Source organism: Notamacropus eugenii, chromosome 5, assembly GCF_028372415.1.
Source record: "Notamacropus eugenii isolate mMacEug1 chromosome 5, mMacEug1.pri_v2, whole genome shotgun sequence".
Classification (NCBI taxonomy): Eukaryota; Metazoa; Chordata; class Mammalia; order Diprotodontia; family Macropodidae; genus Notamacropus; species Notamacropus eugenii.
This window is the reverse complement of record NC_092876.1, coordinates 83,468,918-83,496,876: the sequence shown is the minus strand read 5'-3', so window position 1 is coordinate 83,496,876 and position 27,959 is coordinate 83,468,918. Positions and strand designations below refer to the sequence as shown.

General features: G+C 49.1%; 1 protein-coding gene across 2 annotated transcripts; it reads left to right on the top strand.

The window, feature by feature from the left end:
• Window positions 1-21: 21 nt before the first annotated feature.
• Window positions 22-27,959, top strand: MAP7D1 (MAP7 domain containing 1). Of its 2 annotated transcripts, XM_072610023.1 has the most exons (18): window positions 22-434; window positions 9,856-10,194; window positions 10,459-10,527; window positions 12,287-12,450; window positions 14,092-14,206; window positions 16,076-16,186; window positions 17,754-17,876; window positions 18,261-18,409; window positions 18,547-18,686; window positions 18,786-19,114; window positions 19,580-19,757; window positions 24,933-25,092; window positions 25,227-25,331; window positions 25,676-25,729; window positions 25,886-25,943; window positions 26,272-26,362; window positions 26,601-26,797; window positions 27,304-27,959. In XM_072610023.1, exons 1-18 carry the CDS (start codon window positions 389-391, stop codon window positions 27,312-27,314), a joined length of 2,439 nt encoding a protein of 812 aa, XP_072466124.1. In that variant the 5' UTR covers window positions 22-388; the 3' UTR covers window positions 27,315-27,959. The 2 variants fall into 2 exon arrangements, with proteins under 2 accessions (XP_072466124.1, XP_072466125.1); XM_072610024.1 differs by lacking the exon at window positions 16,076-16,186.

Below are 27,959 nucleotides of genomic sequence, written 5' to 3'. Positions count from 1 at the left end.
CCGGAGCCGGGAATCTGTACAATAGCTCAGGGGCCGTGGCCGGGGCCGGGCCGAGACTGGGCAGCTGTCGAGGCCGTCGCCGCCCCCACCCCCACCGCCCCGCCCCGCTAGCCCGGCGCCCGCGGATCTCCGCCTCGCCAGTTGCACGGGGCCCCCGGGTCCTGATCGCTTGCATTTGGAGGTGCGGGTGAACCCCAGCCCCCGGATCTCTAGAAGAGGAAGAGGAGGAGGAGGAGGAAAAAAGGAAGCCAAGGCGGGATGAGCCGTCCGATCCCCCCAGAAGCCACGGGGGTGGGGGAAGCACCAAGCTCCGACCGGCGCCGCCTCCGCGGCGGAGATCTCTAGGCGTTCCGCAGAGGAGCAGACCCCACCCCGCCGCACAGGAGCCATGGACCAGGGCCAGCACCCGGAGCCGGACCCCAGCGCCTCACAAGGTACCCGCCGCGCTTGCCGAGAGGTTGGGGCTCGGGCAATGGACTGAGGCCGGGAGGGAGGCCCTGGGTGGGCTGCGCAACTCAGAGGCCTGGCCAGGGGATGGGGGCGCCCGCCCTGGGCGTGGAGCCGTCCCCCCTCCCGCCCCCATCTCGTCCAGAGACTGCTGGGGAGTGGGGAGTTTTAAAAATAAAAGCTGCGGCTGCGGCTCCAGGACACTGGCATCTTCTGACAGCTGCCCCCCCTCCCCCCCTGCCTCCGCGGCTTTCCCGTCCTCTAGCCACGGTCGCTGCAGCCTTCGGGATGTGCCCGCCCAGGAACCGGCCTCTCCTCCGATTTAGGGCCTGGTATTCCCAGAGGCTCTCCCCCGATCCGCCGGCCCGGCTACCCCCAAATATTCTCAGCTCGCCTCCCTGGAAATGGATCCCAGACTTTGCTGGGTATCCCACTCCGCTCTCTGCACCCGGGGACCACTCATCCTCCCCCACGCCGAGCCTCTCCGGCTCCAACTCTATCTTGGTTACTGCGCTCCCCCGACCCCCCCCCCCCTTCCTTCTCAGTCCTGCCCCGTCACATGCCTCCTCAGCCCAGCCTCCGCTTCCCCTTCTCCAGGGTTTGTGTATGGAGCGGCGGGGGTGAGAGAGAGTGGAAGTGGGGGCGAGTTGCTTTTCTTCCAACTTGTGGAGCTGCCTCCTGGGAAGGAGACGCAGAGCCCCTTTTCCACATCCTCCTCTTCCGCAGGGATGGGTTCCCATACACCAGAGAGTAGTGTGCAAGAAGGAATTGGAAGGAATTGTCCTGTCTACCTATCCTGGCCAGGAAGGGTCCCTTACCCCCTCCCCCCACGCCCCATCCCCCTAGTTGTCGGTCTTTGGGGCTTAGCAGATCAGGACCCACACTTCCCCACCAAGTTCCCTCAGGGAAGCCTGGAGAGTACACCGCCCTCATCCAGATCTGGACCCTTACTCCACACACACCCCACCTCCCATTCAGATCGCTACCCTCCTCCATTCCCCCATCGCTCCAGCTGCCACGAAGTGTGCGGGTGGCTGGGGCAGCAGAGGCCGAGGGGGAGGGGGGAAGCCCTGACTGCACTGTGGCTGCCAAGTAACTGGCAGAATAAAAGCGAGGGTTGGGGGAGGGGAGGGGAGTGAAGGGGGAGGCAGCATTGTTAGGGTCTAGGGCGGGAGGCTGGGAGGGGGCCCTGACTTCCCTTGGAGCCAGGCTAGGCCCTGGGCCCCTAGGCGGTATTCCCTAGCCTCCAAGCTCATTTCGGAATTTGGGGTGGGGGAAGCATATGGGGACAGAACAGAAGCTCAGACTCCTTCCCTTTCGGACCCCAAAAGACTTCTCCCTTTTACTTCCAGGCCTGATTTCCCTAAATTTCCTGGCATCATCCTTAAGCTGAGCTCTCTTAGGCCTCAGTTTCTCTACTCTATAGAATGGGGCAAAGGCTTGGGTTTGCATCCTCTAGGTTCTGTCCATCTCCAAGAAAGGAAGTTCTTGAGATTTGGAGTAATAAAAAGGAGCATTATCCCCTGTCTCCCAACCCCACTCCTCCCACCAATAGCCAGTTCTGAGGCTATAGCGAGTAGGAATGTGATTAGGAAGTGGGAACAAGTTTGGTTGAGGGGAAGGAGGGAAAAGCAATCCTTGCTGCGATATAACTCCTAAGGAGGGGGCAGAGCTTATAGAGCTGGGAGCTCAGGACTCCTGAGTCCCTTTCTCACTGACTCAGGCAGTGATGTGGGCCTGAGCCTTGCTCCCTTCCCACACCTTCCCCACTTTGCTTCCAGGAGTCAGAATCTAATCCCAGTCACCTCCTTGCCCCCTCAGGGCCTCAAGCTCAGAATGAAACAGTGTCTGTGGGTGTGGGGGATCCTAGGATAGGTGGGGTTGCTGTGATGCCCAGTGGGTGTTCACTGTAACCTCCCAACCACAGCCAATGGTACTAGGATGGGTGCTTAGTTATGTTCTAGGGTGTGGAAGAGTGTGGGATATTGGGAGGGCAGGGTCTGTGGCTGTGGGGTAATGCGGTTGGGGCTTAGAACACAAGTCTAACAGCTGAGATAACTGTATTTTGATTTTTGCTCAGATGAGGCTTGAGAGAGCTTCAGGGTCTTGGAAGCTTCCCAAAGACTCTGCTAGGCTCTCTAGGGTCGTTGATATGCCCCTTTTCCCAACCCCTCTGCACTCAAGGGTCTCCACAGGTCCCTGGCAGATTGGCAGATGGGGAACAGGAACTGGAGAAGGAAGTGGTCCGTATACTGGTTACTGATGCTGTATACTGACTTGAGAAGGTAATTTGGATGGAAGAACTAGTTTGCATGGAGGGAAGACCCTCATCTATAGACAGAGGAAACCCCTGATGAAGAATGGGGCAACTTGTCTGATTAGAGGGATAGGGTTACGTGTATTTGGGACCTTCGATGGAATGACTTCTACTTACCCAGTTGTGGGGACTAGTCTCTGTACAGAATGGACTTGAATGAATAGACAGGTCTGTTTACAGTCTGGGAAGCTCTGGATGAGGTAACTGGTTTGGATACAGAGGGAAGAACCCCCTGGGTGGAATGAATGATCTCGACTCAGAAATCCTGCTTATTCATGGTTCAGGATATAGAGTGCTGGGCTTGCAGTCAGTCAATAAAGATTTATTAATGTACAAACAGAGACAAAAGATAGTCCTTGCCCTCAAGGACCTTACAATCTACCGAGGAAAACTTGGGCTAGAATTCGGCCTCTTACTCTTACTAGAGGGTCCCTAAGTCCCCAAGCTTTTCCAAGTCTGTTTTCTCCTTTGCAAAATGTGACCGGTACCTACAGCATCTTCTTCCCAGGGTTGTTGCCATGCTTATGCAAAGCACTTTGCAAACCTGTCAGTTTTACACTGTGAAATTTCAAATAGTAAAGTTGTGCAAATGTAGGTGATTATGATGAGATAGGGCCCTGGATAGAGTCTTAGGGACAGAGGGGCCCTTAGGCTTAGTTTCCCTGTGGCTCTGGCCTCCTCCATTCTTCCTCTCCCATTCCCCCTCCTCCTTTCCCTTCTCCTCTCCCAACCTGGCTCTGTAGGCCGGATGGGTCTCAGTAATGAGGCTATTAATGAGCCCCTAATGTGCTGTCATGCATATGCAAATGAAGGGAAAGAGACTAAGAGTTCTCTCCTGCTCAGTGCTAGCTTCAGGCCCAGAAAGGTATCGGTGCCTTGGCCCACTCCCCTATTCCTGGCTGGAGTAGGTCTGTTTATTGGCCCCTCCTCTGGGACCAAACCCCCATGGGCACCAACTGAGGAGCACTGAGGGCTGGCTAAAAGATTCAAAAGCCTCAGGAAAGGAGACCTCTGATCTGGTCTGGCCTGAGGCCTCAGGGGGCCAGGCAGCCATGCCTACTGGCACCAGCTGGGCCTCTGGGTAAAGGGAGCCAGCCGGGTGAGCCCCAGATAATGTAGCTTTGTTTTGAGGGTGGCAGCCCTGCCTGGCACCCCTGGGCACTGTCTTCAGTATTACTGTGCCAGCTGCAGGTCCTGTTCATCCACCCCCAGTCATTGGAGTTGCCTGAGAGGAGTGGGGTGGGAATGGGGATAGAATTGAGGTATGATACCCCAAGCCTAGCCATCACAGTCCCCCACCATTCTGCTTCCCATTCCCTCTCCAATCTAAGGAACCTTACCAACCCTTAGAACATCAAGGTTTGGCTTTCAAAGTGCCAAAGGAAGTAGAAATATGACTGTGACAAAGATTTGCTGTCTGACCTTGGACAAGGTCACTTAACCCTCCTGACTGTCAGTTTCCTTTTCTGTAAAATGAGGGAGATTATATTAAGGTCTCCTTGGCCCTATCGGTGCCAAGATTTTATGTTCAGTGTTCTAAGGCCCCTTCCCCAATTCTGGCATTCTGTGATTTTGGAGGGGCCCTAGATTTGTAAGATGAATAAATTATCTGGATAATGACCTCATTTCCTTCTATGACACATTGAAATAGTGAGTTGTAAGGAGCAGGGTATCTAGCCAGTCCCAAGCCCCTCTGCTTTTACCTTATTCCTGTGTCTCCTGCTCCCACCCTCACTTTCCCAGGGTAGGCCCAAACTGCCTGCCATTCAAAACTCCACACACCTCTGAGGTCAGGACTGTACTGGCCAGGTCCCAGAGTATTCCTGAAGCTGAGCCAGCTGGGATTCTTGAATGAGTCTGATTAGTTGAGGCCAGGGTGTTTGGAACCCTACCTCTACCCTCTTTACCCAAAAGTGCCTTTCCCTCTGAGGGGAGATCATCTCTTGATTTCAAATCCTTCTGTTTCCAGCACTAAATCTGCATACCAGGGAGCAGAGGAGTAGCCTGAGAGCTGTAGTTTAAGTCAAAGGTTTGGGAGCTAGAAGGGGCTGGCTAACAGGTCTGCAGGGTCTGGTGGGGCCCAGGCGGGATGTCATCATTTCCTGCCCCTGAAATAACAGGAAGTGGGTGCTCCTGATTGGAGGCCATGAACAATGGCGGGCTGGGGCCAGGCCAGTGGAAGAGGAAGGTTCCTTTCCCCCTGGTCCCTCTCCTCCCCCCCTTCCACCTTGGAGCTAAGTGACATGGAACCAAGGAGCCTGGTACCTCATCATAGAATACCCAGCTCCTTCTTGGAGGGGCCTTAGAGATAACAGGATCATAACACTCATCTGTAAAATGAACAGTCTGGACCTGATCTCTAAGGTCCCTTCCAACTCCAAGTCTATGATCCAATGTGTCAAACTAGGGTGAGGGAAGGTTCAAAGATCATAGATTTAGAGTGGAAGGGACTTTGGAGGGCACTTAGTCCAATCTTCCTCATTTTACAAAGGGGAAAACTGAGGCCTGGACACCTTAAGTGACTTGTCCAAGATCACATAGGTATTAAGTAGTAGTGCCGGAATTTGAACCTAGATCTTCAGTCTTCAAATCAGTCATTACACACCCTCTCATAAAAGCAACATTCTGCCCCCTAAGAGCTAAGTCATTTCCATCCTGACCCGGAGAAGCTAAACCAACTCCCTTGGCAAAGAGGTGGTGAACTCTAGGTGTGGGATGAGGCCCACATTGTCAGACATGGCCAGTGGTTTGATTTGTTTTGCTTAACTGTATCAACAGCAAAGTACATCATTGGGGGAGGGAGGCATCGTTGGTAAGTGACAGAGAGATGATAAAAGAACAGCAAATACAGCATTTGTTTAAACTATACAAACATGTAAATTTTTAAAAGTTTCTGTAGTAAGCTTGCCTGATCTCAGCATACTAGGAGACCCAGGCTTCAAAAGTGCCTCTGACTCCATGTCAGTATTATTATTGAGTGACCTCGAACCACCCAGTGGAGATGGCACCCCCAGCCTGGCATGACTGACTCCCCAAGTCTTTCTGGAAATTTGCCCTTGGTTCTGCATGGCCCAGTGGGGGAGGTTCTAGGTATAAGTATCTTTGAAGGCAGGATTAGGCAAAGGAGATTGTAGCTGGCTCCAGATATGGGAGTAGGGAACAGGTCCCTCACTTGGGTAGAGCAAAGGGCAGTACACGGTGCAAGCAGGGCTGAGCAGGAGGTCCATGTGCTCTGGGACACATCTGTGTCCTTCTGTCAGTTTATCTGTCTTTGTGGGAATCTCTGGGTAGGAACAAGGTCTAGCCCTGTGATTTTGTTGATATAATTAATTCACAAATGAGAAGACTTCCTTTACTCATGCAGGTTGACACCTTCCCTGCAACTTTAGAGTCTGGAGCCTTAAGAGGTTACATGAATTCCCCAAGGTCATACAACCAGTACGGGTCAGAGCCAGGATCTGAATCCAGGCCTTCCTGGCTCCTAGGCTAGTTCTGTATCTACACTGTCTTACTATTCCAGTATCATACTGCCTATCATGGAAATCACTATCTATTATTACTACTACTACCGCCACTACTACCACTACTACTACTACTACACACACACATTCATGTATATGTACATGTACACATTCATGTATGTAGATGTGTATATATATGTACACACATCTATACATATACATAATGTATATGATGTGTGTACATATATACACATATGTGTATATGTAAATATATGCGTGTAACTATATAGGAACAGATAAAAAACACACACATACACATATATTTATATAAATTTTATATATAATTTCCATTTTTGTTTGTGTGTTAACACAGAGAGGATATTGTACAGCGTCTTACCAAGAGTAGGGACTGGAAATGTGTGTGAGTGTGTCCAATATACTGACAACTGTGGACTAGATTTGGGGTCTAGGTAAGGATTCTAATTCTTTCTCCGCTGTTTAGGATTGACATGATCTTGAGTAGGGGATACCCTCTCTGGGTTTCAATTTCCTCATCTGTAAACTGAAGGGCAAGGACCAGATGACCTCTAAGGTTCCTTCCTACTCCAAATCTATGTTCCTAATAATAACAATGACGATGATGATAGCTAGCATTTATTGCAGTCCTTAAAGGTTTTTGAAATAATCTACAAACGTTAGCACATCCAATTCTCACAAGAACCACCCTGTTGGGTAGGTGCTAGTATCACCCTCATTTTACGGATGAGGAAACTGAGAACTAGGGAGGTAAGAGGATTGCTCAAGGTTATATAGATAATTAGCCCCAGAGGCAAGATTCTAACCCAGCTCTTCCTGACTCCCAAGTCCCACACTCTGCTCTGCTGTGAGTTGAGTTCTTTACCAGGTGTTGGAAGAGACATGAGCCCTGCCCTCATGGCGCTTATAGTCTAGTTGAGGATAAGACAAAAATATAGGTAGCTCTAATGTGTAATATGACGTGACAAGGATCTCTCTGTGTGTCTCCCTTTCTGGCTCTGTTGTGTGTGAGGTTGGGGGAGGGAGTGGCTGAGAAGGGTGGTCATTTGCTCTTCCCTCAGCTCAAGCTCCTGTGGCTGCCTTTGGGAGACCAGAAATTGTCTGTGAATTACAGATGCTGAAAACCCTCAGCACTAATTATACAGTGAAAGGGTGGGCTGCCTCAGCCTTCTCTGGGTTCTGGCCCCTGCCTGGGCTTATCCCTATTTCTCTGCCTTCCTCTGGGGTGGGGCTGTCCTTACCTCTGGGCCTGCTGTCATCCCCTCCCCTTCCCACCAGGTGCCTCACTTCCTGCCATGTCAGAGTGGCCAGCCTAGGCAGGAGTCTCTGCCTGCCCTGCATTCCCATCCCCTGAGCTCAGCGCCAGGCTATCTGTGGCACCTGTGTCCTTCTTCACAGTAGCAGGGGAGGATGGTGAGAGATTTCTCCCCTTTCCCCTAAGGCTGCCCCTAAAAGAGAGGACCCCTACTTCCTAGAGTGGTAGAAGCAAAGAGCAGCAGGCAGTATGCTCTGGGGGGTTGTCACATGGTGGGTGAGAAATAGGGGCCTGAGCCCCTGACGGCCTGCCCCAGTGTGTATTTTGGAGTCTAATATGGCGGAAAGAGCACCCCATCTTTTAGAGAGCTTGGGTTTGAGTCTTGCATGTGTTAATTCCTAGCTGTGTGGTATTGAACAAACCTTTTACACTCTCTGGGGGCGTTCCATTTCAGCAAACAGAGGAAGGTTGGGTTAAGTGATCACTAAGGTCCTTTCCCATTCTACATCTCTGAACCTACCCTTCACCCTAGTCTGAGATATCAGATCATAGGCTAATAGAGCTGGAAGACAATATAGAGTCTAGTCCTCTCATTTTATAGATGAGGAAACTGAGAGGTTAAGTGACTTGCCCAGGATCACATAACTAGTAAGAATCTGAGGTGGGATTCAAACCTAGGTCTTCCCAATTGTAAATCCGAAGTTACCTCACCCCTATTTCCAGCTGAGTCACAGGCATCGAATCATAAAATCCCATGGAAGAACCTTAGTGGTCTTCAAGCCCAACCTGTCCTCGAGCCAGGATTCACTCTAGAATATCCTTTAGAAACGATCATTCAGCATCCACTGAACAATCCTCAGTGATGGGGACCTCACCACCTCCTGAGGCAGCCTCAGTCATACTACTCTAGTAGTGTGTATGTTTGTTTTCAGAAATTTTTGAAAAGAATTTTATTTGTGCTTTTTTGTAAACAGCAGATAGTCAACTAACATTTATTAAACACCTACTATGTGCCAGGCATTGTGCTAAGTGCTGAGGATACAAAGAAAGGCAAAAAAAAAAAGCTCCCTCCAGGAACTCACAGTCTAGTGAGGGAGACAACAGACAAGCAGCTGTGTACAAACAAGATGTATGCAGGATAAATAGAGATAATTAGTAGGGACAAAGCACTAAAACTAAGGAGAACTGGGAAGTCCTTTCAGAACAAGGAACTTTGGCAGCGACTTGAAGGAAGCCAGCAGGTAACGATGAGAAGGGAGAGAGTTCCAGATGTGGGGGAACAGCCAGGACAGCATCCAAATAATGCCCCCTCCCTTGTAATAAAATATAGTTAAACAGTAATAATAGGTGACATTTCTAGAGTGCTTAAAGGTTTGCAAAGCACTTTACAAATATTTGTATTTGAGCCTCCTAAGAACCCTGGGAAGATAAATGCTGTTATTATCCACATTTTCCAGATGAAGAAACTGAGGCAAGGAGTTTATACGACTTGCTCCAGGTCACACAGCTAGGAAGGGTCTGAGATGGGATTTGAACCCAGGATTTTCTGACTCCAGGTCCAACATTCTATCCATTGCATCACCTTGCTGCAATAATAATCCATGGGACATGTCTGATAATGCAGGCCAAATTTTGTACCCGGAATCCTCTATGTCTCTGAGGAGGAGCAGGAGGCACACTTCACCCGATGACATCACCATTGGTCATTGCAGTGATCAGAAGTCCTTCCATGTTGTTTACTGTGGTCCTTGTTGAAAGGATTGGTCTGCTTCTGCTTACTTAACTCTCATCAGTTTGTGAGCCTTCCTGAGATGCTCTAAATTCCTTGCATTTGTCATTTCTTACAGGGCAGTTGTATTCCATTAGGTTTGTATGCCACCATTCATTTAGTCATTCCCTTGGCAATGGCCTCCTGCTGTTCATCCTATCCCTTGCTACTAAAAACTTAGAATTCTAATTGTTAGGCACTTTTTCCTTATATTAGACTGAAATGTGTCTCCTGGCGACTTTTATATTCTTTGCTCTGCCCTCTGGGGTCCAACAGAATAAATCAAATCTCTCTTCTATATGATGGCTTCAGATACTTGAAGAGATTCATCATGTTCACACTTTGACCCCAGTTCTTCTCTTTTTCCTTCAGAACACCCCCAGTTTCTTCAGACAGTCGTCAGAGACTCCCTTGCTGCAGCCCTGCACATTCCCTGCCCTCGGGGTCCTCTCTAACAGGGCAGCATCCTGATCGTTAGGAAACTGACCACCTGGAGGCTTGGTAGCTGAGTCTGGGATCTTTGTTTTGAGGAATTGACTTTCTTTCTCTCTTTTTGGCTTTTGTTTTCCAGCTGAGGAGGCTGGAACCTCTGCAGACCCAAGGATTTCCCCTTCAGCTGACCTCTCCCTGCAAACACCTGCTGTGGTTCCAGATACCCCTCCAGATACCCCACCGGCCACAAAGAGTCCTCTAGGGAGTGCTCAGCCCCCAGCCTCCCCCACCCTGGAGTTGGCAACTTCTCTAGAGCAAACAGTACCCCAGAAGGAGGACCCTCTCCTGACAGAAGAGAAAAATGGAACTCTTGCTCCACCACCCAGAGGGACTCCCCAGGACTCCAAGTCCCCTGCCAGGAGCAGCCAGCCATCCCCAACTGCTGCCCCAGGCTCCACCAACCCCAGTCCTAGACAAGGTAGGTGTGTACTCCTTCCTGTCCTCCCTTCCCATGCCCAGAGACCCAGCCCCATTTCTTCTGGGGAGTAGGGATATGAGCCTAAATGCTTGCCCACCATGACCCAGCCCCTAGCAGCCTAGGTTACCACTCTGTTCTCTTGACTTAAGGTAGAGACTTCTCTTTCTCCCATCTGGGAAATGGAGGCTTGTCCCAAAAGGAGGAGGAAACTTGTAGTGACTTTCAGTTAATTCCAACTCTTATCTCATCCCATATGGTGCCCAGATGCCAAGAAAGCTGGAGAAAGACACAAGCTGGCAAAGGAGCGGAGAGAAGAGCGAGCCAAATATCTTGGTGAGTAGAACATTGGGGAGACAGAGGGCAAGGATAGAAATCCTTTAGAGGATCCTCTGAACTGTGAAATCCCACAGAAGAGGTTAGCTCACTCTGATCAGGGCTAAGTTTCTGTCCCTGCTCTTATGACCTTGGTGTAGTCAGAAGACCTCTGGATCTCAAGTCAGAGGACCTGAGTTCAAATCCCAAGTCTACCACTTAAACAGAATCTACTTCAATTTTCCCATCCGTAAATTGAGGATAATGATAGCGCCTACTTCGCAGGGTTGTTGTGAGGATGGGGTGGGATCATGTTTGTGAAGTGCTCTGTAAACCTTAAAATGCTACATAAATGCTAGCTGTTATTATTACTTCTCTGACCTTGGGCAAAGTACTTCCTTTTCTCAATCTCAGTTTCCTCCTAAAGAGCTGGTTGACCTTGATGGTGTCTAAAGCTCCTTCCTGCTCGAAATGCTGTAATTATCATGGCGCCTCTGCTCTTGAGTTCCTGGTCTTATTCAGTTGATTTCAACAATGAAGCATCTATTATAGACAAGGCTTGGTTTTAGGCACTAATGCAAAACCAAAAGGAAAAAGTTCCTGTCCCCAAGGAGCTTATAATCTTCTAAGGGGGAATCACCTTGTACAGAGATGTCAATAGAAAATGAATGCAAAATAATGTAATGGAAGGGCAGGAAGCAGTCACTTGTAGAGTGATTCACAGGGAGCCTTGAAGAGAGTGAGGGATTAATTCTCACAGGCAGAGGTGAGGAAAGAGAACAACCTTTGCAAAGGCATGGAAGAGGGAGAAAGGCTGTTTTGTCTAGGGAACAGCAGGGACCTTAGAGTACCCAAGGAGGAAGAATGAGGCATTAGTCTATAAAAACATATGAGAGCTAGATTGTGGTGCTTTAAATAACAAACTGAAGAGTTTGTAATGATGATGATGATAACTAGCATTTATATTGCCTTTAAGGTTTGCAAAGCATCTTTACATAGGTTAACTCATTTGTATTTTTTCCTAGAGACAGCAGGTACAGTAGTCATTGAAGAAATTTATTGAGCAAGAGAGTGACATGATGGGAAACTGAACTTTATTAATAGCATTTTGGCAATTGGGTGGAGGGTGGATTGGAGAATTAGCAGCCAGATGGAACTGTGTTAGACTTGGAGTAGGCAAGACTTGAGTTCCAAATTCTGTGTCAGACATTAACTGTGGAATCCCAAGCAAGTTACTTTCTTCTCTGGGCCTCAGTTTCCTCATCTATAAAATTAAGAGATTGGACTCCATAGTCTCTAAGGTCCCTCCCAGCCCTAAATCTCTGTTCCTAGAGGAGGGACTGGAAGCAGAGAGCCCAATTAATAGACTGTTGAAATAGTATCAGTGATAGCTGCTGAAGGCCTGAACCAATATGGCAGCTGTATGAGTTAAGAGAAGAGGATAAATGGGAGAGATATTATTGAGGGAGAACTGATAAAGATGTAGCAACTGATTGAGTTTGGGGGGGGGGTTGGTGAGGGAAGAGGAGAAGACAGCTTTGAGGTTGGCAGCCTGAGGGATGAGGAAGATGGCAGTGCCTCTGGCAAATACAGGGAAATGGGGAGGCCAGGTTGGTTTAAGAGGTAAGAGATAAGCCTGCTTTTCTTCTTGAAGCTTCTTGTTGAGTTCAGAGCAGGAGTGAAGACAGAAGAGTGCTATCAATCAGGTAACCTTTGGGGAGGAATTAGATGATTGTGATAAGTTCCCCTTTAACTTCCTTGATGTCTGGTTTTTTGGTAGCTGCCAAGAAAGCCATGTGGCTAGAGAAAGAAGAGAAAGCCAAAGCCCTTCGTGAGAAGCAGCTCCAGGAGCGGCGCCGACGGCTCGAGGAGCAGAGACTCAAAGCGGAGCAAAGGAGGGCGGCCCTGGAGGAAAGGCAGCGGCAGAAGCTGGAGAAGAACAAGGTGTGTGCAAGTCCATGAGGGCGCTTGGTTCTGGGTCTGCCCACACGTCCATGGAGGAGTTCCTTCTACAATGAAGGGTGAAAAGAGAAAGGGGGTTGTGCTGGAAGCAAGATGGTGGAGTGGGTGGATCCATGAACTAGGAGTCAGGAGGATCTGGTTCCAATCCCCTCACAGGCATTTGCTAATTTGGTGACCCTGAGCAAGTCTCTCATCCTCTTTAAACCTCAGTTTCCTCATCTGTAAAATGAGTAATGGCATTTATGTCATAGGATGGTCCAAAGGCTTAAATGGAATATACAAAGGCTTCTATTTGCACACTTTTAAAAAGCTATATTTCCATTAAAATTACCAGTATTTAAAATTAAATTTTTAAAAATTTATTTTAAATTTAAGTTAAAAAATAAAAATAATTTAAAATTGCTATATATTAGCTATTTTTATTAGAGACTGTGTTCTTGTATGCACATATATGTGTTTATATCTCTGTGCACGTCTATGGGGAGTCTGTGCTGACAATGGAGGCCAAAGACCAGGATTCAAATACTACTTTTGTTACTTAACTGTCCATATGACCTTGGACAGGTGACTTCTCCTCATTTGTCAAATAAGGAGGTTGAGCTAGATGGCCCCTATGGCCTTTTTGGCTCTAGAACTCTGATCCCCTTGACGTTTGGTCTTTGATTTAATGTACACCTGAATCTGTGCTTGTGAGTGTGTCTGTGCATTCTGGGTGTCTTTTGGGAGAATCAGTGGGAGGCCGGGGGGTTTGGTTGGTGGGGGGCAGTGTCGGGGGAAAGGGAAGGAGGGCTCATCTGGGACGGATGAGCAGCCCTGTGTTATGCCCTCCATGTGGAGCTCTGAGCTGAGCCCTGGAAAGAAAAAAACATGAGAGCAAGCCCCAAGTCCAAGTGAGGAAATACTTTTCAGAAGGGAGATGACATATCCCCTAGAAATGACCTGAAAATCATTTTTTAGAAGCAGAAGAACTAGTGATGCTGTGGCATACACCTTCAGTGTCTGCTGCTGGGCAGGGACAGGAGGGAATAAGGATTCATATGGTGTCTACTATGAGCCAGGTGCTTTACAAATATGATGTCATTTGAGACAATGACTCTTCAAGGTAGGTACCATTATTTTTTACAGTTGAGGAAACTGAGGCAGCTACCTTGGAGGCCTGAACTCAGGATCACATGGCTAACTTAACTTGCAAACTTAAGGCACCGTGTCAAAGATAGCTGTTATTGTGAATAGCTAGGGCCAGGTAGGTGGCTTAGTGGATAGAGCATCAGCCCTGGAGTCAGGAAGACCTGAGTTCAAGTCTGACCCCAAATACTTACTAGTTGTGTGACCTTCGACAAGTCACTCAACCCTGTTTGCCTCAGTTTCCTCAAATGTAAAATGAGCTGGAAAAATGACAAAGCACTGCAGAATTTTTTTTTCCAAGAAAACCCCAAATGGGGTCATAAAGGGTTGGACACAAATGAAAGCAACGCAACAGCAGCAGCACTAACAGTTATGTTCAGGGCTAATCTAAGTAGGTTTCCCAGAAGGAAGAGGTTTTGAGCTGGTTCTTCAGGAAAAAAGATTCCCTGGGGAAGAGGGCTTTCAAAGTTAACCCCTGACCTCCCCGCACACCCCCAGGAACGCTATGAAGCTGCCATCCAGAGGTCAGTGAAGAAGACGTGGGCAGAGATCCGGCAGCAGCGCTGGTCCTGGGCAGGAGCCCTACAGCAGAATTCTCCAAGACATAAGAACAGTGAGTGGGCAGATTGGTGGGGATGGTGGCAGGGATGTTGGACTGGTCCCAGAGTACTGGAGTAGGTAGGTGGATGTGAGGGAAGGGGAAGGGGGAGCTTTGGGGTTCTAAGAGAACTATAGTGTGTAGAGAGGGTGAGGCGGGACGCTGCTGGTACCAATCGCTTCATCCATTGGAGTCTCCCCAGCCTGCCCTACACCTGGACCCATAAGATAGCATCACCAGGGCCAAAGCAGGGGTGTGGATGACCAGAAGGGAGCATGTGGGGACAGGGGAAAATCGGCACAATGCAGGGACCTGGGGGTTGGTTAAATGGGCACCTCAAAGGGCAAAAATTGAAATTTTGAAATTGAATCCTTCCCATTGCCTGCCATTATCGTCTCAGAGAGATGTCTTCATCTTCAGTTTTTATTCAGTAAGCAGCAACTCCTAACACTTGAGCTGAAACTTTCCCTGATTTCTTGCAAGTAATTAATGATCTGTAAAGAAGTACCGTAATATACTCAGAGGAGTTCTTTTTTAAGATAATTACCCTCTAATTGCTCTCTTAAATAAGTTTGATTTTTTTTGGGGGGTGGTATGTGAGTTTTCATGAAGTGGTACCCCTTGTACTTTGGACTGACCTCCAGGGCAAACATGTGTTTGTATATGTGTAGTTGTGCATGTGAATGTCTTGGTGCAGATCTGTCATGTGTATTTTGTGTCTCACTATGGACATATGTGTGTATATGTGCTGACATGTATGATGTCTGTAGATATTGGTGTATCACGGTATACAGCTGTAGGTCTGCATGCTACTGTGTATTTCTGTGCTTGTGCGTCTACGTATATTTGTAGGAGTTGGTGTGTCATTGTGCATCAGAGGCAATGGAGAGGTAGTGATAAAAGATTGTAGATTTGACCTGGGTTCAAACCCCAGATTATTTTGGTCCCAGCAAGTCACACTACCTCTCAGGCCTTAACTTCCTCATCTGTGAAATGAGGGGATTGTACTAAATTGGGAGTTCTTAACCTGAGATCCATATACTCTTTAGAGGTCCATAGATCAATTTCAAGGAATTTGTGAATTTGGATGGGGAAAAAAAACCCTTTATTTTCAGTAACTTCTAATTGAAATTTAGTATTTCCTTCATTTATTTAAAAACATTAAAAGAAAGAGATTCTTAGGCCTCACCAAAGGGTGAAATGCATAAAAAGGGTTAAGAACCTCTTGAACTAGATGATCCCTAAATTCCTCATGGCTCTAGATCCTGATTTTGTGTATGTGGATGTTTTTCTCTCTGTTTCTGTGTATCTTTATATGTGGAGGTGTTTAGATGAAGGGTTAGCTGGGCAGAGGGTGTCAGCTCAGATTCAGAATATGGAAACTGTGGGGTCTGAAAAGTATTGAGGTTGGAGAGCTGTCAGGGGTGTGAGTAGTTGTGATCGCCTTAGTAGCAGAGGTGAGCACAGCCTGGAGGAGGGGGCTGTGTCAGACATTAAGGCCTTCTCTGGCCAAAGCAAGATCCAGTCTCACTAGTCCTCCCTGGGAAAGAAGATCACAGGCTGTGGCCACTGGTCCCCTTAGAAGTGTATCCCTTTCCCTAGCCTGGCCCTTTCCCTGACAGAGCAATTGTGTCTCCCCTCCTGGGGCTGAATCTATCCCATGCCCCTCCCTTTCCCCTCCCTTCTTCCCCTAGTCTTCCCTCCTTCTCCCTTTCCTCTTGAACCTGCCTGAAAGAGCACCCTGCATGGAAGGCCCTATTGGGCGCCCCTGGCTTCCTGGCCCCAGGCCTGGCCCTCCCTTTCCCCTGGCTTCCTGGCCCCAGGCCTGGCCTTCCCTCCCCACCCTGGCCCTCGGCGCTAATGCCCGTGTCTTTTCCCCTCCAGGTGGAAGCAGGTGCTCCATGTCGGCAGTAAACCTGCCTAAACACGTGGACTCTATAATCAACAAGCGTCTCTCAAAATCCTCTGCCACGCTCTGGAACTCCCCCAGTAGAAGTAAGAGGCCCACCCACCCCAGGCCAGTCTGCCATTGCCCAGAGGCGACCCCAAAAATAGGACTGCTTCCCAATCCCAGTCTAGACCCTGGTCCTGTCTGAGACCCAAGCCTCTTGTCAAGAAGGTGGTAGAAGGGACTCATGTTAGGCCAAGGGTCAGACTAAATGACCCGTAAGGTCCTATCTGGTTCTATAACTTAGGGAAGCATCCTAAGCCTTTGTGCCTGCCCTCATCCCTGTGGTCATAGGGAGGTCATAGTTACTGAGAACTGAGCCGTGTATCCAGGGCTGGAGGAGCAGGACAAGCAGAAGGCCATGCTCCTAGCTTCAGGATAGAATCCTAGGGCTCAGAAGACCCATGCTGGGGCTTCCAGAGCCTGGAAGACTGTCAACCCCCTTCCCAGGCAAGGGGATGGGGCCTGAGGCAAGCAGTGAGAAGGGAAGTGCTGCTCCCATGGCTCCAGGGTCTAAACTGAGCAAGAAGGAGGCCCAAGCAAATTCACAATCTGTTGGAGTATGGTCTGGGCATTGCCACCCTCTCTTCTCTCTCTGGTCCTTTGCAGTGCCCCTCCTGTGCCAAGGGGTTGGAGGGGTGTTTGGGATGGATTGATGCCAAGGACATAAGCCTTGGTCCCATGGTAGCTCCTCCCCCAAAGAAGCACCAGATGTGTTTTCAGAGGCAAGAATCTAGAAAGGTGGCACTGCCCTCATTCCCAGCCAGCACCATGCCCACATGCCAGCCTGTGAAGTGGTGGATTGAGGAGGTTTTTGGAGGTGGTAGGGGAGTTATTTATAAGTTCCTTCAGCCTTTATTTGATTGTTCAATTGCCTGGCAACCAAATCAGCTGCTGCTGGGCCCCACCTGACTGAGAAGGGGTAAAAATAGATAGAGCAGCTGAGGGACTGGGAGAGGCAGCAGGGGCAACTGGGCAGGGCAGGGAAGGGCCTAGAGACACCTCCAGAACCAGTGACTTGCTCAGGGCAAGAAGACATTTTACCTGGAAGGGGAGAACCTTTACAGAGCGGGAATGGTGTCCATGCCTAGGATGAGCCTTTCCCTTCCTGGGGCACAGGGCAGTAACTTGCAGTGCCCCTGGATGTTTGGCTCTGGCTTCCACTCCTGGGTCCTGTGTCAACAAGCCAGGCGCCCTCTTTTGGCTGGGTCAGGGAAGAGGTCAAGAGGACATTCCTGAGCTATGTTAGCCTTCTCCAGAGCTCTGCATTGGTGGGAGCCCTGGCTAGTGCCAGAGCCAAGGTCAATATTGAATGGGACAGGGTTTGTCATGTTCCTGGGGAGTGGTCGCCCATCAGGTCAAGGCAAAAGAAATGATGCATGCGAAGCTAGGGGAGGGAGGAAACAGATGGGGAATTGGTCCGTGTGTGTGTGTGCGTGCGTGTGTGTGTGTGTGTGTGTATCTGTGGAGAACTATGTGTGGGTCCTTGGGCATGTCCTCGTGTGGTTGTCGTGTGCCTGGTGCAGTCTCACGGTCTGTCCCAGGGTTGTATCCATCTGGAGATCCAGCCAGGAGGTAACTTTTTCTGCCCTCTTTCCCCCATCCTCACCCCAGATCGGAGCTTACAGCTGAGCCCTTGGGAGAGCAGCATAGTGGACCGGCTGATGACACCAACGCTGTCTTTCCTGGCCCGGAGCAGAAGTGCTGTGACCCTGCCGGGCAATGGCAAGGACCAGGGTAGGGGGCATGCTGTAGCCCCTGGGAGGGAGGGGAGCTGGAATGAGCAAAGACTCAAGGTGGGGCAAACCAGGGACCCAAACAGCAGGGATATGAGGTGCTAGAGAACCCCTTGTCCCTGGGGGCAAGCAGAACATAATATAGCTCTAGCATCTCTTACTCAGGCCTTTCTCTCCAATTCCCTGTTTACAGTCTTAAAAGTAGGATTATTGCTATTTTATATCTGATGAAATTAAGACCCAGAGAGGTAGTGACTTGTCCAAAGTCACATGGCCATTGAAGGTCAGGGTTAGGATTTGAACCAGGGTCTCTTAACTTCAAGGTCAGAGTTTTCTTTGAGGATCGCTGTGTTGTCTCTCCTGAATCCAGTGTGTTCCTCCCTAGTGGTCCCCATGTGCCCTCGCTCTGCCTCGGCCAGCCCTCTGACCCCCTGCAGCACCCCTCGAAGCCTCCACCGATGTGCAGCTGCTGAGCGCAGGAAGACAGCAGGTGGCAGCCCTGCCACCCCTCGACGTCGGCCTGAAGCCTCCCCTGTGAGTGCCACTCTGACCCCTGACCTGCCCAGGGGATGCAGATTGGGATCATTGAGTGACCAGAGTTGGTGGTGAGGGGTGGACCCATTGCTGACTGATGGACTTTTTCATGGGGGTTCCCACTCCACATTTTCCAGGCGCAAAAGAAAAAGGACAAGAAGGATAAAGACCGAGAGAATGAGAAAGAGAAGAGTGCCCTTGCACGGGAGCGAAGCCTCAAGAAGCGCCAGTCTCTGCCTGCTCCTCGAACCCGCCTTTTGCCTGCCGCAGAACTCAGGTGTGTGGCACCTGCTCCAGGTGGTAGAGGGGATGAGAAGGACCTGGAGCTTGGTCTGGGAAAACCAGCCATTCTAAGCTGCTGCTCTTTTCCCCACAGCCCCAAATCGAAGACTCGACCCTCATCTCCCTCCACGCCTCGGCACCGGCCAGCCTCCCCCTGCCCCAGTCCAGGCCCAGGACCTGGCCTGCCCCCCAAGCCACCTTCCCCACGAGGCACTACCGCCACTCCCAAGGGGAGGGTTCGGAGAAAGGAGGAGACTCCAGAGAGCCCTGACCAGGCTGGGCGAGAAGAGAAAAACAAAGAAAAAGCCAAGGAGGAAGAGAAGCCACCAGCTGCAGCAGCATCACCATCGCCAGCCTCCCACCAGCCCTCCAAGGAGCTGCCCAGAGCAGAGCCAGCGAGGGCTCCTGGGGAGCCGCCCTCAGGTGGGCAGAGGGCTCTTCAGGGAACCCCATGGTAGAAGAGGAAGATCAGATCCTGTCTAGGGAACCAGCCTCTGGTCTAAGGAAGAGAGTTGTGACCTCTGCTTTCAGGGAGTGCCGGGTCCAGTAGGCGATACTGATGGCCCTGCTCTTAGAATTCAAGGTCTGAGAGGGAGATAGGATGGCAGTTGGGTTCCTGTCCAATGCTACCCCCAGGTCTCTCTTCTCCATGCTAATGGGTTGTGGGGAAGGAGGTAGATAACTCTATTTCTCTCTGGCTTTTGGGGGCTTTAGGATCTAGCGTGGAGTTGGATGGGAGTTGACAGAGGCAGAAAAGATGTCTTAGATCAGGAAACAACCTGAGTGCCCCAAGGTAGTGGGATGATCTAGACTTGCCTGAGTGGTACAAAAAACCCAGGGTGAATAGCAAGGCATGTGCCTCTGACAGCTGGGTCTGGGATTCTACAGGTACTACCATCCCAGCTTTGCCCTCCGCCCCAACTCCCCCTCCACCCTCTGGCAAACCCACGGCTGGCACCACGGACCCAGAAGAGGCCACTCGGCTGCTGGCTGAGAAACGGCGCCAAGCCCGAGAGCAGCGAGAGCGGGAGGAGCAAGAGCGACGGGAGCAGGCAGAACGGGACAAGTGAGTATGAAAGCAGAGGCTTATGCCAGGGCTTCTCTTCAGGAGGGAATGGGGTATCCAGAGACCCAGAACCTTCTGGGATGGGGCATAGATGCCCTTATACTCCCTCCCCCTTCAGGACAGAATGCCTTTGGAACCATATTTCCCTCTCTCATCCTCAGCCACTCAGTCCTCTAAAGATTATTCAAACATAGGCACTTACCTTTATCAGAATCTGACATGTACTTTAGGGTCTCATGGTTTTTTGGATGCTGAAGGTGGGGGGAGGTGCAGAAAAAGCTCAGGCTGAACTGAGAAGTGAGTCTCTAGGGATGGCTTCAGGGCTCTATCCCTGGCCCTATTTGGCTCAACATCTTTATCACTGATTTTAATGGAGGTATAGATATCTGCAAATTTGATTAACATGTTAACCCAAATGTAGAAGGGATGGCTAATATATCATATGATAATTCCCCCCAAAATCATGACAGGCTAAAAGGATGGGCCAGATCTGTTAAGGTGAAATTAATAGGAATAAATGTAGAGTTCAACACATGGGTTTAAGAAATTGATAGTATTCACTCAGGCTAGTAAACCATGGACTGTTCAAACTAGTTCATGTGAATGAGCTGGGAGGGTGGGTCCTAGTGGACTGTAAGCTCAAGACAGGTTGGTAGTAACATACAAAAAGACTAATGCAATCTTAGTCTTAATCTTAATGCACTTTAATGGCACCAGCATGTCCACAGTGAAGAAAATGACAATCCAGTTGTCCTATGCCTGGTAAGGATATACCATTTTAAGGAAATTGAAAGACTTCCCAGAAGTGTTGCTTAGGGGTGTCCTTGTGGCTTGGAATTGACCATCAGTTGGTTCTTCATGGCTGTTTCAGTAGAGTGAAAACCTTTTCAGCTTCTGTGAATGGTCCAAGTATAGATTATGTCTTATTTGAGCATCAGGGCAGCATGGCCCCAAAAGAGTGCTAGTTCTGGGGTTAGAAGAGCTGGGTTCCAACCCAGCCTCTAACATTTGTCACTTATGACCCCCTATAGGCAAGTCACAAACTCCCTGGCCTTCATTTTTTTCATCCATAAGATGGGGATGAAGGGAGTTGGATTGTATGGCCTCTGAAATCCCTTCCTATTGTCCTATGACAAGCCCAGCTGAAAACCCCAGGGGCTAACCTCTAGAGGATAATTTCTTTGACCATGGGGTGCCCATCAGCTCATCAGTCCTGCTCCCACAGTGCAGATGGCAGTGGTAGAAAATGGGTGAATAAGGGTGGTAAAGATCAGAGTTTTTAGACCATCTGCAACATTAATTTACCTGTTGGTACTGATACCATGCTAGAAGAATTTAATTGCAACTGAACTGACATTTTTGCTGCTAATGAAGGCATGAGGCAATAGTTTCAGCTAAATGACAGGCTAGCTCACAAGCTTTCCTTGGAGAGGAGAGGGTAATAAAGGGGATTCGGCTGCTGCCATTTCTGTCCTGCACCCAAGGTCAACAAGAAAATACCCCATGAGGCAGTTGATCACCTTACCTTGTTGCGTTCATCATTCGTTGCCAAAGAAGACCATGCCATCAGAGAAATGATGACATGACTTGTACTTGACTTTATTTTGAATAAAGGAGGGCCTTACAGTGTTCATGATGAGCACAGGTGAAGGGAAGACCAGGAAGCTTATGTGTCAGTGTCTTATCACGTGTGTCAATATCTGTGGCTTGCCAAGGATGGACTACAGAAATTGGGAAGACCTTAGCAGGACCTTCCAAACCAAGATGGCAAAGACCTTGATGTTTGATGATTTCAAGGCAAAGATGGAAGGGGAGAAGGCAGTGAATAATACATTGAACAGCATGATTCCTAATTAAGAATGAGAGACCAGAGGGAAGTAGATGATTCAGAGGCCACATGCCTGTATATAATACATGTTTTCCTCAAGATATGGACATGGTGCATGCCAAAAAGCATTACTGAAAAAAGAAACAACGAAGGAAAACAGTAAATTAACCGTATCCTAACAGATAGATTACTGTTTATCAGTGTGGAAATCATAACAATAGCCAGCATTTATATGGTGCTTATTATATGCCAGACACTGTGCTAAGCACTTCACAATTATTGTCTCATTGCATCTTCGAAACAACCCTGGGAGCTAAGTACTCTTATTATCCCCGCTTTACAGAGAAGAAAACTGAGGCAAGCGAGGTTAAATCACTTAGGGTCACCTGAGTTAGTGTCTTAGACTAAATTTGAACTCCAGTCTTCCCACCTCCAGGCCCAATACTCTGTCCACTGCCCCACCTCACCGCCCCAAATTATTTCACAATCAGTTAGCTTTGTGAAGTCAGATAATTTACTGCAAAGAGCAAATGTCAAAATTAATGTCAAATTAGAAGAATAAGATGCTGCTGCTTGCAGTTATAATAACACCTCTAATATGACCTTTTAAAAATAAGCATTTGACCCAGAACAATGGGAAAAGGATAAAAGCAAAGATATTGATTCTGATTATTGCCATCTATCTCTTAGTGAAATTTAACTAATGAAAATTAATTGTCAGAAAATGGAGAGTAAAAGAACCCAGAAAATACCCAGCCAGCAAATCATCCTTCAGCATGCAGGGTTAAATGGCAGCCAGTGAGAACTGTTTAGAACACAACTGATAAGCATTACAGAAGATAGATTTATCCTTTCTTAAAAAATAGAACCTTATTGATACTTTGTCATGTTTACATCAAAGTAATTTCTGCATAGACCCTTCTTCCCACTCCATGAACCTACCCTTATAACAATAACAAAATACAGGTAAGAAAAACCATCCAACCGGCCAGCATGTCAGGCATGACAATGTTGCAATATCCTGCACCCATTTAGGATGATAGAAGATTTTGAGTCATTGTCTCCCCATCAAACAAACTTGCAAAGTTCTTGCTATGAAGCCCAACTAAAGGCACTTATAAGAAACTGAAAGGAAGAGAATGAAAAGAAATGACATTTCAAGAAGGATCTATTCAAATCATCAGTAACAGCAGAAATGACAAGTTTGAACTTGAACAGCTCAGTCCCACGGTGCTATATAAGGAAGTTGAAATGACATTCAGGAAACTGAAGTTTGGAAAAAAATGCTGCCAGGGAGGAAAACTGTGCTGAACATGATATAAGTGTGAAGGTACTCAGGGACTGATTTTCAAGATATTTCAGAGGAGAATATTCAAAAAGACCACATAAACACTGAGGTGGTATTATATAGCACGTAGGCCCTCAAAATCCACCCCCACACATACCCCTTCAAAAAACTTTCATTTAATTCATGGCAGGATAGGGTTGGCATCCACTCAAAGCTGAGATTTTGGGAGGTAGTATGATATAGTGAAGAGAACATTGACTTTGGAGTCCGTAGGACCCAGATTCAGTTTCTGGCTCTACTGTTTAATAGCTGTTTGACCGTGAGCAAGTCTTTTAACCTCTGGGCTTCAGTTTCTCATTCAATCCCAATAAGAGGGTTGGAATAGATTGCCTCTGAAGTCCCTTCCAGCTCTAAAGCTATGATCCTATAATCATAAGAGATTTGAAAAGGTATATTTTACCTCCACATACCTGTCAGCAGAGGTGGAGAACTATGGGTGGGGAACACAGCACATATCAGCTCCAGCCCCTACCATCTTTCACCCTGCTCCTTTTTGTATTTCTTATATATGACTTCATATATCACTTTGCAATGATACTAATTTATTTGAAATAGAAGACATTATGGTATCTAGACTCAAATGGCAAACAGTATAAGATACATCAAACATGGTCACCTCCCAAGATACCTCCTCCCATGCTCTCAACTCCCAGCCTTTCAAATGACTAAGGCTTTGAGTCCTTGGGTCTTTGACAAAGTGATTAGGGTCACTCCTACTGTATGGGACCAGGGGCAAGTATCAACCTACTTTCCACAGATGAACACAGGTAGCGTGTCCTGATGTGAAGTTTGTCCCCATTGCTGGTAACTATCAAAATGCTGAGAGATCCAGGGTCTGCCGTTACTGTAGTTAGGACTGTGTCAAGTTGTAGCTAGGTGTTGAGGAGCAACGAAACCTTCCAAAGTAGAATACCCAACATATGGATTTAGCAAGAGGGGAGGGAAGATCTCAACTGCCTCAAAGCCTCTGATGGACTCAGTGATATAGATAGAGACATAACTATATATAAATATGTAGAGAGAGATATATCTACACATACATATATAAATATATGTGAGTAATCTCATTGTTTTTCACCCTCTTCTGCTCATCTTCCCAGGGGTCTTTTCCACCCATACCCTGGCAAAACTATTCCCATGCTTTGAATAGTCTCTTGGAATTGTAGCCAATTGGGTTATTTTTTTTTTTAAACATCTTGGATGATATTGGTAACTTTTGGTCCAGATGCATACTTCCTCATCCTTACACAGTGTTTATGGGTCTATGTATAAGGAAAGGGTATCCTTGATGAAATATGAAAAGGGAATAGACACTTACCAGCGTATGATCCTGGGCAAGTTGCTTAACCCTGTTTGCCTTAGTTCCTCATCTGTAAAAATGAGTTGGAAAAGGAAATGACAAACCGCTCCAATACCCTGGCTAAGAAAACCCCAAAATAGGGTCACAGAGAGTCGGACATGACTGAACAACACAATACCTACTTTGACATTGTGTATCTTACAAAGTATTGACAAACTTTAATTTCACCTATCAAATGATTCACATGAATGTTGAAGAGATTTGGAACCTGTCTTATTGAGGGAGAAACTAGAGATGTTTAGCTTGGAGAAGAAAGGACTGAGGGGGCACAGAGTAGCTGTCATCAAGAGGCTGAAGGGCTGTCATGCAAATGAGGGATTCTGTTTGATAGCAGAAGACAGAACTAGAAGCAGCGGGAGGAGGGGCAGAGAGTTCAATCTGGCCCAATATGAGAGAAGAGACAGGAGAGGAGAAGCCAGTAATAGCCTTCCAGAAGTGTCATGGATTGTTTCTGGAAGTAATATTGAGTTCCCCATCATTGGAGATCTTCAAGCCGATTGGGGAAATGACTTGTTGAGGGATTCTGAGATTGCTATGAGGTGTGTGGACCTCTGGGTGGCCCCACTTTTCATAAAATTCTCCCAAAGGGGGTGAGGGAGAGCTGAGCACTGAGTTCCCAGATGTCCTGTCCCCCCACAGGAGGCTCCGGGAGGAGCAGCTGGCCCGAGAAGCCGAGGCCAGGGCCGAAAGGGAGGCAGCAGCCAGGCGGCGGGAGGAGGAGAGGCAGCAGCGAGAAGAGCAGGAGGCCCGGGAGAAGGCCCAGGCTGAGCTGGAGGAGCAGGAGAGGCTGCAGAAGCAGGTGCGGGGGCGGTGCGTTCAGCGTCTGGCGGGGGGCTCGGTCAAGGTGGCGGAGGGGGGAAGCGACAGCTGAGGGAACTGCGGCAGCGGATCGAGGCCCCTGCGCCCAGCCCTCACTGGATCTCCCTTTGGCAGAAGGAGGAGGCAGAAGCCAGGTCCCGGGAAGAGGCGGAGAGGCAGCGTCTGGAAAGGGAGAAACACTTTCAGCGGGAGGAGCAGGAGCGCCTGGAGAGAAAGAAGGTGCGCATGTATTCGGAGGAGGAGCGGGTCTGTGCCCTTCCTCCCACAGGGCTGGGGGAGAAGCGGGGTCCAACTGACAGCTCCTTTATTGGAGTATTGGACTTGGAGCCCGGGAGCCCTGGCCTAGGGTTCAACTCCTGATACTAGCTGTGGGGCCTTGTGTCACAGTGACGGCTCTGAGCCTCAGTTTTCTCAGCTGTAAAATGGGGATGATAATACAGTAATCCTGCAGTATGGGCTCAAATGTGACAAGGTATGCTAAGGGCTTTTCAGATCTTAAAAAGTTATTTAATGTCATGTTAATTTTATTAATATTAATTGGTGGGTGTTTCCTTGGGCTACAGCGGCTAGAGGAGATTATGAAGAGGACTCGAAAATCTGAGGCTGCTGAGTCCAAGGTCTGGATCCCCAGATGGGGATGGGGTGGGGTATCCGAAGGACCTGTGGGAGGGAGTGGGGCTGACTTTCTGAAGGGAGGGGGCTTCCTGTGGAGCTGAGGGTGTTGTCTGGGTCCCTCACCATTCTGATCCACCCCCTTTCCCCCACCCAACTAGAAGGTGGATAGGAAGATTCTCAATGGGAAGGAGGCCAAAGCAGACCACTCCAGCCCAGGTACTGGGGGCCCTCCCCATGGGTGGGGAGTGCTGGGCAGGGAACCAGGTGAGGTGGGGGAGGGCTCAGGGACTTCTTCCCATACTGAGGCTCCCTCCCCACTGAATCCTCCCCCTCTCCATTGAAGTTCTTCCCCAACTGAATCTTACCCTCATTTGACCCCTTTTCTCCCCTCCCCACTAAATCTCCTCCAGTCCCTTAATGACCTTTTCCAGCTGAGTTCTCCTGTCATGAAACTTCTTTCCTTTCCACTGAACTCTTTCCCCTTCCTTTGCTGAAGGGACCTTCAATTGATTCCCCTCCCCACTCTGGGGATTCTTTCTTGCAGAGCCTGAGAAGGTGTCTGAGCCCCTGGCCAAGGACCTGGAAAAGGAGATTCTACCAAGAGAAGGACAGCCTCCTCAGGAGCCTCAGTGGAGGTATATCACCCTGGAATTAGAGTTCCCAACCTCCTCCCCCGCTTCCCATACACTAGAAAGGGGAGGGAGCAGAGGGAAGGTGAACAGGACTTCTCCCCACTGCTCTGGAGTTACCAGAACCTTGGGGAGAGTCTGTTATAGGTTTGTGTAAGGGCATCCAGGATACTTAAGGGTTGGAGGGACACCCTTGAGGGCCAAAGAATTAGGCGTCAGAATGCTTCCCACTCTGCCCCTACAGCATGCCGGGGAAAGAGGCAGGGTCCCTGGTGAATGGACTGCAACCAGCTGCTGTACACCAGGAGAATGGTTTCACCCCCAAGGGGACCACCGGAGAAAAGGGGACCCCCCTCAGCAGAACTGGGGACTCTCTGCTGCCTTTTGCTGAGGCTGAGGCCTTCCTCAAGAAAACTGTGGTGCAGCCTCCCCAGGTCACAGGTACTCACTGAATCCTTGCTCCCCTACCACCAAGGCCTTCCTAGCCCTCTCCCATGAATTCCTACCTGTCCCTATGACAGGCCCCTCTTCCATTCAGCCTAATCTTCTCCCTGAGCTAGTCCTTCCCTAGCTCTGCTCTCCAGAATCTTTCCTGTTCTCACCTTGAATCTGACTTATACTTCCCTCCTGAAACACTCACCCCTCCTTGACAAATCCTTTCTATTCCTCCTGTCTCCTCACCAAATCCTTCCCGGAGCTATCCTCTCAGAATACTTTCCTATCCCTGGCCCACCACCCCTCCCCCAATTTCCTCCTATAGTGCTCCTCCCTTCTTCTCCCAGCTCCTCCAGATTCCTGCCCCACTGGCCCAGACTTGGAATTCCATTTCCCAGCACCTCCCCACCCCCAGCTCTATCCCAGAATGCTCTTCCAAGCTTGCCTTGCATGACTCAAATGTTGCCAGATGTCCCTGTGGCTTACATCCTCTTTCTGTCTTCTCTCCCCAGAAGTCCTTTAAGGGTCTGCCCCCAGTTCCAGAGCACTGCACTATGCCTCTGTCCTCAAGCCAGGGCATCCCAGTGCCCCCCACCCCAGGAGTGCCACTGACCCTCCAGGGCTTTCCCCCTGGAAAAGGAAGAAGAAGGAGAAGGGAACAAAAGATGAGAAAGCTGCTGGGGCCTGGGCTTGGGAATGGAGCGGGGATGGGAGGGGTGATGGGGTGTCCTGTGTGTTGTTTTTAATCTGCACCTTATAAGACTGACGGTGTCCCTGGCCTCAGCTGGAGCCAGGCCCTGCCTCCCACACCCTTTCCTCTCTCACACCCCTGCCGCTGACTGGGTCTCACTTGTAGTATTTCACTTTTACTCTTGAAAGTGACCTTCTGGGTACAATGTCTGTGAATAATGTATATAGCATGCCCCCCCTCATCCCTGGGCCCGCAGCCCTACCCCCCAGGGCCCGGGCCAGTCCAGGGGTTTTTCTCTATTTAAGGGTAACCAAAGGGCCTCCCCCAGGCTCTTACAATGAGGGAGTAGCCCCAAGAGGGGTAGAATGGGGATATTGGGAACTCAGGGGAGCCTGTACCCACACCCGCCCCCACCTTGGTGTCAGTGTTACAGCATATGAACAAACTTATCCGGAAATAAAGCCAGATTCCTGCCAA